The sequence below is a fragment of the Corvus hawaiiensis genome, chromosome 26 (genome assembly GCF_020740725.1).
Source record: "Corvus hawaiiensis isolate bCorHaw1 chromosome 26, bCorHaw1.pri.cur, whole genome shotgun sequence".
Classification (NCBI taxonomy): domain Eukaryota; kingdom Metazoa; phylum Chordata; class Aves; order Passeriformes; family Corvidae; genus Corvus; species Corvus hawaiiensis.
Genome location: NC_063238.1, coordinates 12,368,478 through 12,379,869, shown reverse-complemented (window position 1 = coordinate 12,379,869; position 11,392 = coordinate 12,368,478). Strand labels below are relative to the sequence as shown.

General features: G+C 44.3%; 1 protein-coding gene across 1 annotated transcript; it reads left to right on the top strand.

The window, feature by feature from the left end:
* Positions 1-1,409: 1,409 nt before the first annotated feature.
* On the top strand, positions 1,410-11,320 carry SBSPON (somatomedin B and thrombospondin type 1 domain containing). Its single transcript, XM_048286299.1, has 5 exons — positions 1,410-1,652; positions 7,729-7,923; positions 8,495-8,585; positions 9,405-9,581; positions 10,950-11,320. Exons 1-5 carry the CDS (start codon positions 1,436-1,438, stop codon positions 11,065-11,067), a joined length of 798 nt encoding a protein of 265 aa, XP_048142256.1. The 5' UTR covers positions 1,410-1,435; the 3' UTR covers positions 11,068-11,320.
* The last annotated feature ends 72 nt before the right edge of the window (positions 11,321-11,392 follow it).

The following is an 11,392-nucleotide window of genomic DNA, read 5'->3' as shown; positions in this document are numbered from 1 at the left end:
TTACCAAGGTGAGCTGCAAGTCTTGTTCTTCTAGTCATCTACCCTCGGAACTTCCCCATCATTTGCTATTCAGGGGTGCAAGTTTTAGGCTGGCAAAATGCCAGCAAGTTCATTAGTGGCACACTGGATAACAGTGCAGACCCAATCCTCAGGGATTTAGACAAGATTTTAACAGTAATGTTTGATGGCTAGAAGAAATTAAACTCTGTCTGGCCCGAGCTATCTCAGGGGGTCCAAGTACCCACGTGTAGCAGATAATATAATAAACTGTTACCTCCCCTCACAGACCAGATGTCTCCTGCTTTAGTAGCTATCTGCAAACTGAAGTGTGCAAAGCTAGCATATTTTTGCAGTCACCTCACTACTTACTTTTGGGATTTGACTTTTGGCTAAAATTATCAGGTTCCATTAATCCTGAAAACCTCTTAGTGCCGAAGTGAACTGAAAACCACAATCCAAACCTTTTGTTACTGAGAAGTTACTTGGGAATCCACCTGGCTTTTTTTGGGCACCTGCAAGTACAGCTGCTTTTGTTTGTTCTGGAAACAGATTAAAAAAAAAAAAAAGAAATAAAATGAAATTAAAAATGTAACACACACAAATGCTGCGTAGAACATGCCCTGAAATGAGAAAGCGCCTGTGCCAATAAACAATGGCTGGTTGCACCAGGTCATTCCCACCCACTGGGCTGTGTGGAGATGGCTGGGGATGCTCTGGGGCAGCTCTGTGGGTCACTGTGATGTGAGTCACCATTATACAGGATATGGCTGGGCCGTTCGCAGTTGTGCAGGACACTGCTGGCTGGGACGTTGCCCTGCAGATCGGTCCTGTGCAGGACATGGCCGTGTGACACCACTGTGAAGGACATTGCTCTGTGGCTCACCACTGCATGGGACACTGCTGCGCAGGACATGGCTCTCCGGAAGGGACATCACGATGTGAGACATTGCTGTGGGGGGTCACTGGAGTGTGGGACACTGCTGTAAGGGTCATCACCATGTGGGAGACACTGCCATGGGAGGACATTGAAGGTCATTACTGTGTAAGTCCCTGCAGTGTGGGACATGGCAGTGTGGGTTATGGTGCGCAGGACATCCCTGTGTGGGACATCGCCAAGTGGGTCCTGCCATGCGGATCCTGCGGGAAACACCCGCCACCTGGCAGGACACCCCCGGGGACACGTACCCGCCCCAGCTGCCGCTCCCCTGCACACCGAAGCTTTTCCGCGGCAGCTACGCCGCTGCCCGGAGCCCTCGGGGCTGGGCGCGGAGGCGGCGGCTGCCCGACCGGGCAGGGCAGGGCAGGGCAGGGCAGGAGCGAGCCGGCCGCCCCCCGCCCCCGCCGCCCGCCCAGCCCGCCCCGCTCCGCCGGGGGCCGGCGGCGGCCGCAGCGCGCAGCGGTGGCGGGGCCCGCTCGTCGGGGCGGCGCGGCGGTGATGGGCGGCACGGCGCTGTCGGGAGCGCTGTGGCTGGGGCTGCTGTGGGCCGGGAGCGGGGCCGGGGGCAGCTGCCAGGGAAAATGCTGCCAGGGCCGGGATGCCGCCTGCGTCGGCGAGGGATGGAGGGAGGGAGGTGGCTACGGGACCTGCTACTGCGACGGAGGCTGTCGGCGAGCCGGGGACTGCTGCCACGACCACGGCCAGGCGTGCCCGGGTAGGTGCGTCCGCCCTGGCCCTGGCGAGCGGGGCGCGGGTGGAGGGCGGCCGGGCGGGAGCCCGCGCCCCGGCCCTCTCTGCGGGTGCCGGGAGCTGGCTGCCTGCCGGGGCTTCGCGGGATGGAGGTTCCGCCGGGGTTCAGAGCTGGGGCTCAGGACTGAGAGAGGGGCAGATTCCTCCTTCCCCAGCCCCGGGGCGAGGGCATGAGCAGGCACCAGGTTGGGGCAGCGCCAGGGTAGCGGTAGGCTCAGGAAGAGGGACAGAAACTTTTCTCTCACTAGAGAGAAAAGCTTTCCGGATCAGCTGTAGTGCAGTGACAGTCTGAAGTTATTTTACCTCTAAAATATTATGTTACTTACTTTTCACTCAGGCAAGTCCCAAACAGAAATTGATTGCGGGGGGATGTCTGATTACAGAGACAGCAGGGAGATTAATTTAGCACCGCCTGTGTCTCTCAGCTGATTTCTCACATCCTGACAAACAAATATCAGTGAAATAATTGGGGAAGTCCCCACGGTGAGGTTTTGTCTAGGAGCATGAATCCGCAAGAATTTACTGTGAAGGCAAAGGCTTTAAAATAAGCGTAGGAGTATGAGTGAGAGGGTCCTCTGCCAGCCCTCAGGGGATGGCCCGGCCTCCCAGTGAGCACTGGCAAGGAGGGGAAAGTAGCCCAGTTCTACCAAACTGAGTATCCACTTTGTAGGTATTCAGAGCGCCTCTTTTTGTGGGATTTCTACCCTTTTCAGTCTTCACAATTTGACCGACCTCCCTGTGCCTGGGATGCAGGACAGAGACCTTGCTTTGCAGGTGCAGTACTAGTACTCGGTCAGACTAATGTCTCCTCCCTGCTGGCTGGACGCATGCCAGCCTACAGCCAAAAAGTCATGAGCCTCTGCTGCACAGTCGTGCTAATTAGAGTGTATTTAGCAGGCTCAGTGCCATGCTGACATAGCCACATAGCTTTGGGACCCAAGTTGGCTTACATCTGCCCAGATTGGGAAGGGGGAGTACAACTCTCGGATGGTGTAGACCCATCCTAAGGGTTGTAAAGCTTCACAGAAGAACTCAGCAGAGCAGAACTATGACCCCAGGTCTCTAGAAGAAACACGGTCAGCTCTCCCACAGCTAAATAATCTCCTCAGAGTAACAGAAGGGGAAAAAAAAGTGCACCACAAAGTTTGACAGAAGGTAGCATTTTTAAAATTAGCATTTTTAAAATACATTGTTCTTTCATTCAGGAAAGTCAGTAGAGGGAGAACTGGCAAGATGCTTGTCTTACAGCCACAGCATATTGCATCTTTTCAGTAAATCAAATGATTTTTAATATTCAAGCATAAAAGGAGAGAGCTGATAAACATGCACAGTGTTAGCATTAAAACAGCTGTAATCCTTCAAAAAGAAGCTCAAGATTGTGCTTGAAAAGTTCTAGTTTAAACACTTTCTTTACCATGACTTCAGGTGTGACTTCTGGTACCTGATGATGCCTTGCTGTTATCAAGATGGTATTTTTTGTCTCAGGCTCAGTGGCGATTGCCTCGAAAGGCATTATGTGTTTGTACAAGCACACCACACTTTTACCCTGTGTGGGCAGTGGGTGCCATAGATCCAGTCAGGAAGGTGGAGTCTCGGTGGAGCCTCCCTATCTTGCTGCCTCTCGTGCACCAGAGATGGAATTTGCCAGTCTTTGGTGCCCCAGTTCAGGGAGCTAAACACACAGGGAACTATTTCTGTTTTCTCTGTTGCCCATTTCTGCCTGGTTTGACTCCCTGCACTGCCTCGCTGCCCAGTTGTGTGAGCACCAATGCAAACACAAACAGAAGGAACAGCACATTTTGCATTGGTGGGTGTAGCATGGGAGGGCAGAATTTTGGCACCCTGGTGAGGTGGTCCTAAAACTCACACATCCAAAAACTAAATTTACAAGAAGTCATTCTTTTAAAGGCAAATGATCATATATCCTCTCTATGGCAAGCAGTCATTAAGTTGTATTCTGTATAAACAGAAATTCTAAATAGTTCCAGTGGAAGTTTTTATCCATTTACACAAGTATGGGTGAAAATTTTAAAGTCTTTTTTTGTTCCTATTGGATGTTGAGGTTGCCCCACTGAGTCTTCCTAAAATCTGTCTCAGTATTTAATGACACCAGGGATGTTAACTGGCACAGTTCACTGTTTTGAATGTAGAGTTCAAAACACTAAAACAGAAATGTGAAGAAAGGTGGTCTGTGGTTCTCATGCTACAGCTTCTTTGTCAACCTGTTAACAACTCGTGATTTCAGCACCTGAAGAAATGGCATTTCATCCTTTGGGGAAAGTGTAAAGTGCCTCAAGTGTAAGTAATCAAGAGATGCATTAGGAATAATACAAAAACAATGCTCCAAAATAAAATAAACCGGTGGAAGAATGAGCATCCTAAAGCTGCCAGCAGCAGGGTTAAATTCTGTCATGCCTAAAAATTGTTGTAGGTCTGGTACTTTATAAATAGATGGCTCAGCAGAAGTCCATGGTATGCTGAACCCGAGTTCAAGAGTTTTTAAATAAATTTCTTTATAGTTGTAACACTGAAGAATATTTTTGAAGAAAGAATATTTTTGTACATAGAGAGCATTTTAAAGAGCATTTTAAATAGGAACTACTGTCCAATGAGAAAGCCTGAGAAAGGAATCAGCTTGCCATTTGAATCGAAGTGGTTACTCTGAGAAAATCCAGACATCCTTACACATTACGGTATGTGTTGTACAATGAACACACTACAGTCCTCCGTTTTTCTTTTTCCAGAGATGGGAAAAAATGAAATAGAGTTTGACTCAGAAACAAGGATCTGTGTTTCATAATGCTGCAAATGGAAGACAAAAACAAAGTTCTGACTACTCAAGCTTTCATAAGATAGCAGTGTAATTTTTCTGTGTATTTTTGAAATTCCAAGTGTCTCATTAGCTTCCACATTTTGGTAGGTACCTGAGAACAAATCCTGTCCTTCAGTTTCCTTTGACTTGCATCCTCCTCCTGGTTTCAGTGAATCATCATTTAAGATTGTTGTGTTAACTAAACTGAACAAATAGCAAGACAGGGAGGGATCCATAAAGATGTAGCTATGGGTCCCTGATACTTGTTTTTGTGTTTCAAGAGATGGCACCATTCCTTTTATGTCAGCTCTGGGACCCATTCTCTGTCATGCTGGGGAATTTGACATCTTTCCAGCAAGGCACAAAATTGATCTACTGTTCCTTAATAGTTGTGGGGTACTGACTGCAAGAGCGACATTATTATCCCACTGCCTAAATTCCATTCTAGAAACCCAATATTCTTATTTTTCCACATGACTAGGGCAATTCATCCTTCTTGTTCGAAATCTTGATGACCATAAAATCACCATGTATTGCTGCCGATGACCCATATTTAACTGTCAGCTTGGTTTAATTCCAGTGAGACATGAAGTCATCGCTTTATTTGTTATGCAGTTACTGAGTCCCTTTGGGAGTTTTCTTCATGGAAAATGTGATGTTAGACTTCGTGTTATCTGCATATGAAGGTGCTAATATGGAATTAAAGTTCTGTGGAAATTCATACTTACGCAGGTCATTCGTACAGCCAGATTGGAAGGGAGTCAATAGATAAGGAAACAGGCTAGATAGACACTTACTGTCCTTTGGGTAGTTGGGTAGAACTAAGATGTGTGATCAGGTATTGAAGTCTGTGCTTGTACCATTAAATAAAGTGGGGTCAAAGACTGTTTTTGGACCTGCAGACAGGTGGCAAAGACTGTGAGGTCCATACTGCATTTAGCACTTGTCCTGGCTATCCCAGGGTGGGGTCCAAAACATTTTCACTATCACTGGTTTTCTCTTCTAGTCCTCAATTCTTGGAGCAAACAGTCTGAGGGCTGCACTGCAACATGTCAGCATGGTGCCTTCACAGCCACAGAGGTTGTGTCATGTACCTTGGGGTACCTGGATGTGTCTGTACCTGGATGTGCCTGGTGGTGCAGTGTCAGGTGTCTGTATGTGGCAAAGGGGTTTTTTTCTGTTATTTTCCAGCACTGTTCTACAGATCATACCCAGCAGCTGTCTGGAAAGGTGTTTATTAGTAAGTAGAGGAAAACACCAGAGAATGCTAATTGTTGAGCAGAATGGGCAGCTGGTGGCCCAGTACCCAGGGCAGCTATGTGGTTGCTTCAGTGGAGTTCCTTAGGGCGTGGGATTCAGCATCTTCAGCCACAATACACCTGGTGCTCTCAGGACATTCAGAAATGGACGAGTTTGGTCAGAACAGCTGGTGCACAGTGAGAACAGAGGAAGGGAATTCTAGTAGAGTGGTAAGGACATCTGCCAGGTAGCCTCTTTCAGAGGTTTCATCTGCTTTATGATATTGGTAGTGGTCCAAGAAATCAGAGATGTAGTGACAGAGCAAACACTGCAATTTCTGTGTTTTATGAGAAGAGTCACAAATCCCAAGGAGGTTATCACATTGTACTTTTTCTTCCCAATGTCTTGTGCTGGCAGAATCCCAGACGGCATAAAATATTTTCCTGAAAGACTAGTTTGGTCCCATCACTTCCCTGCAACACTGATACAAGTATGTAACTGGTGGTTACGCTGTAAAGGTTCTTGGGGATTTAAACTGTAATCCAGCAATATGGAAAAAAAATCAAAAGCATGTGATATGTTCCATTACAAGCTATTGAGAAATAGTACATATGGGAAAGGAAAAAGTTTTATTTAACTAGATAATGAGAAGCATCACCCAAAACAATCCAGAACCAGTTTAAGATAGCCCAGCCATTGATGATAATGTGTATTTTGTACCATTCCCTAAACTGCAGCACCTACCAGGTGGCCTCCAGGAAAGGAGGCTACTGGGAATGGGCCACCAATCAGATTAAATGTCCTTGTAGGCCACAGGTTGAGGATGACACGTGTAGGGAAATGATTGCTTATCCCCAGAGAATTCTTCCACTTGATGGATGCCCATGTGTGAGACATTTTTCTTATCTGCTCTTTCACTGCTCTGCCTGCCAAGACTGTGCAGATTTGAAGTTTCCAGGTGGAGGGGTTGTATTTGTTCCATCAGAGATCATCCTCCTCCAGTCCCTCAGGGCTCAGCCTGCAGTACAGTTTTGAAACTCTGTAGTATTCATTCTACCTGCTAAAGGGAAAATTGTGAGGCCATACAGTTTTCAAAACCAGGGACTTGGTGTTCCTGGAGATGAGGCAGAGGAGAGCAGTTTCATGGAGATGTGAAATGGCTGTGTGTTTTTTTACAGTTGCATATTGTTTTAATGGACAAATACTGTGAAGACTTCTGTGTTATGTAGCTTCTCACTTAGGAATAATGTATCTTCCACCTGTTTTTGTATTCTAGGAGTGACGCTGCAAAACCTTTTCTTCCTCTGCCTGAGGGAAATGCAGTTTCTTACAATTCAAAGTTTACTTTGAAAATAATGGTACTTTCCCCAACATTTTTGATTAAGTTCAGAGGCAGTTTGTGATCCATGAGAACTGAAATTCAAATATCCAGTGGACTGTTCTATAGTTGGAGATGAGCAGGACCTGTGTTAAAACAGGGAAACAAAGCTACGGCAGTGGATATATTTCAGTGTTGAGGAAAAAGGAGTTAGAAATTGATCTGAGGGGAATCAAGCGTGCTGCTACTTAATGTTCCAGCCTTTACAAAAAAAAATCTGGTGGTGTAGGAACTGCCAAGGAAGGTCAGACCAGTCTGGTGTAGATAATCCATGAGCTGGTCTCCTTTGAGGCTTCTGCTTTATGCTTCAGAAAAGGGTACAGAGGAACCCCACAGCTGTAGTGAAAGGTTTTGATGAGGGGCTATTTCTTTGTGGACAAGGGATGGAATAGGGAGCCAACCATTGCAGGCAGGTTTGAATGTTCAATTTGAGTAAGCAAACTCCTGGAAGAGTGTTTAAACCCATATAAATAAAATTAGAAAAGAGAAAGTAAAAAAACCCAAACCGAACAAAAACCCCCTTAATATAATCTTATTATCTCAAGCTTTTGAGAGCAATTAGGATAAAACAGATGTGTTAACTACTAATAATGTTTTAATACTGCTTTGCAGCTATTCCCTGTGTTGTGGGGGAGTGGAGTCACTGGAGTGGCTGTGCAGAACAATGCCATCCTGGGTTGCGGATACGTAGGCGCTATGTACAACAGGAACCTAAAAACGGTGGGGAACCATGTCCAGCTCTGGAGGAGAAGGCTGGCTGCCTGGAATACCTGACTTACCAGGGGGAGGACTGTGGCCATGAACATGGTATTCTCTCTTTGATCTCTCTGCTGTACATTGTGTCCATCACAGCCATCATAAATTTTACTGATATCAATGAACTGCAAAAAGAAAAAAAAGCATCTATCTGCAGTTAGCTTGTTAAAAGTACAATTTAGAACTTTACTTTCTACTGTGATACTGCTTTTTATTCAATACTTTGTTTTCCTACTCTGGCTTTTCATAATTTCTATTAAGCAAACAACTAAGCTGCATGTATTCCTGCAGTTGGATATAAGTATCAAATTATCTCTGTGCAAAGTTAGAGCACAAATTCAGTATGAAACAGGAAACAGTACTCCTTGTGGGATTCCAGCACATCCTGTTTCCTCACAGACTAGATTGCATGTATTTTTGATATTCTTCTTCTGAGTAAAGAGAGAGCTTAGCTGTAGGGAATGGGGCTGAGGTCCAATGTTGCCAAGATTTTATCACTTTTTCTATAAAGTGAGCCAGCATCACCATGCACAAGCTCCTGATTCATTCACCCACTGTTACAGTAACTGAAATATGACTCAGCTGTGCCTTGCTGTTTTACCATATCTGTTTTCTTCCTCAGTTCCTGCTTTCATAACTACCTCTGAATATGGTAAAGAAAGAAAAAGACGAGCAGCATCTTCTCTCTGGCCTTCAGACAAAGAAGCAGCAGGGTAATCTATTTATTATATGTATGTGGGTCATCTTCTTCAATAGAAAACAGCTGGCTACAGAGAAAAATGTAATCAAATTTGCAATAATTAAACAATAAGCTATAGCTTGTATTGGTTTTCTCTCCTGCTGTTTATTTGCATGTTCTAGATGTTGTTTTTTATTACTTGCTAATTGTCCTGAATTAGACATTGGGATCATGGTAAATCTGGTGATAGCTGCTTTTGAAAGCCAACAGTAAACAATGCTAAAACAGAGCTGAATGTATCCTAAGTGTAAGTCTGAGAAATTAGGTGTAAGTCTGTGAACAAAGTAGGCTGAATGTGATGGGTCTCAAGAGACCTTTTTTTTTAAACTATTTGACACAAGCAGTAAAAAATTTTGCTTAGTTACCGGTAGAGATGGTTAGGAAGTTTAAATTAGGCTATTACTAGGTCTGTAATGCTCATAATGCTTTGTCCTGTGCTGTTTTCCCTAGAAAAATGAAACTCAGCAATATTCTTAAAGTTTCTTTTCCATTTTCTTTCAGCAGCATAGAAAGAAAAAATATGGGTTACGGAGATATTTTTCAAAATGATTTAAGAATACAGAATACTACCAGAAAGTGAGATTACACATAAAGCACTGGACTGGGGCATTGAATGAAAAATAGTTTACATAATATTTTTAAGAATCCAGTGATTAGGTTAGGGTCAGAAAGAGATTTGTTGATGATGTCTAACTTGCACTTCAGAAGCACCACCCTTGTGATATGTAAGTCCATTCAAAGTGCTTAGCTCGTGCTTCATCTATGATAATTTGGTACTTTTCCTTCTGAGCAGGTACTGTGTGGAGTTCAGGACAGAATCTCTCTCACGCCACTGTGCTTTGGAGACGCGTCCGTACAGGCGCTGGATGCAGTACCTGCGCGAGGGACACACCGTGTGCGTCGCCTGCCAGCCCCCGGCCATGAGCATGGACACGCAGCGCTGCTCCGGAGATGGACACAACGCACATGGGTAAACAGAGCCAGCTGCAGCTGCCTCTTCTGTAGCAAAACCCAGTACAGGAGTTTGAACATCTCAAGACCTCATTAAAAGCTGCATTTTATTACACCTAAAACATGGAACAGCCCATATCGTTTGTAGAGCTGAGAAGGTTTTACTCTTTCAGTTCTCACAGAAATCACTTTTAAAACCTAGATAAAATTGGGAAGTAATTTCAACATAAGAGTTCAATGCTTTGGTTTATTCACTCTTGTGAAGAGATGATGGAACCTCTGTAGTGGAAGAGGACTGTAGGAGCTTGGGGGGGTTGGACGTTCGGGACAGACGGAGACGAGAGATCTCTGAAGTCAGATCATGGAACATGCGGTTTATTGCAAAGGGCGTGGGTACAGGGGCACTGCTTAGAGCTGCCAGCCGCAGCTCGGAGCAGGCCCAAGAGAGCAAGAGTGTAAAAGTAAGAGCAAGTAGGTAAGAGCGGAGTAAGAGTGAGCAAAGAGGAAGTAAGTAAGAGAGTAAGGGTGTAAGGGAGTAAGTAGAGTGATGCCGAAGTCCTCGTTACAATACAATAAATCATCTTCTGTACTGAATATTCTAATTGTCACTAACCAATCTAATACAAGATACAAATCCTATAGCATTTACATACAGCCTATAAGAACTGTTATATTACCATGGAGTGTTACATCTTAACTCCTAAAAACTACTCTTTGGACCCCTTCTGCTGAGCTAGTAGGGTCTGCTCTGACCCTTGGACCTGTCTGCAAGCAGAGGGTATTGTTCAATCAAGAGGGGATTACCTTCAGTGGCCATACCATTGTTTTCCAGTTGTTCAGTAACTAAGACTTGGTATCTCAAAGGTGGCCTTCATTTCGATGTCGCTTATAGTTTTCATATTCCCAAAATCTTTTGTCAGGCAATCATATTTATGAGGCTTTCCTGTTTCATCTTCCCCAACAGAGGACTTTTTACAGCTATGGGCACTTTTACTTAAAAAGGGTATTTCCTGCCATAGTCCAAATCTGACTGCAGGTTTAACAGTGGTGGATTGATACTCCCCTCAAACCTATAGACCTGGTTTTTAGAAAAGTAATTGTGAAAGTAGACATTTATTATTCAGAACTGATTTTTATTTGATCTGTACATTTATTAATATGCATACTACTTAATACCTCTACAACCAGCTACTCAACCCACCATCCTGGATACTATATTTAGGAATATAATGTCTGCTGCAGAAAGAATTTTAAGAGCTAGATGAGTTAATTAAAGTCTTACATGATTAAACAAATCCAATCTTCTGACATTTTATACAACACAGTCCAGTAACACGAAATACACAGCTTTTAATCTTCTAATTTTTCATTTATTGTCACATTTCAGAGATAAAATCTTACACTGGGAAGCAATTGGCAACTCTCAGTGCCAAGGAACCTGGAAGAAGATCCGACAGCTGGAACACTGTTCCTGTCCCCTGGTGCATAGTTTTATTTTTACATAAAAGTTTAAAAGACCTTTAAAATGGCAACAAAAAGAATAAGAAAACTAACACCAATGCCAAGAAATCTACACCTTTCTGCTGCATTTTCTGGAACCTTAGTAAATTTTGAATGAGTTGGAACTTCGGCAGAAGCATTTCAGGAAACTCTCTCTGCCTTAATACAAAATGCTAAGACTGATCTCTGTATTAGAACACTAGAAGCATGTTTCCATGTTTCTCTTCTGTAATTAAAGAGCTAATGTTTCTAACCATAGTAGTTGTATTTCCTGAAGTTCTCCATCTTTACTGGCCACAGCCCTGTCTACAGGCACTGCTCCTACTCAAT

What these genes read in the sequence shown, in the direction of transcription:
- SBSPON (XM_048286299.1), top strand. Translation starts at nt 1,436, where the DNA reads ATGGGCGGCACGGCGCTGTCGGGAGCGCTGTGGCTGGGGCTGCTGTGG. An exon ending in CCACGGCCAGGCGTGCCCGG is followed by an intron (nt 1,653 to 7,728) that starts GTAGGTGCGTCC and finishes ACTGCTTTGCAG; the next exon opens with CTATTCCCTGTGTTGTGGGG. An exon ending in GGACTGTGGCCATGAACATG is followed by an intron (nt 7,924 to 8,494) that starts GTATTCTCTCTT and finishes TTTCTTCCTCAG; the next exon opens with TTCCTGCTTTCATAACTACC.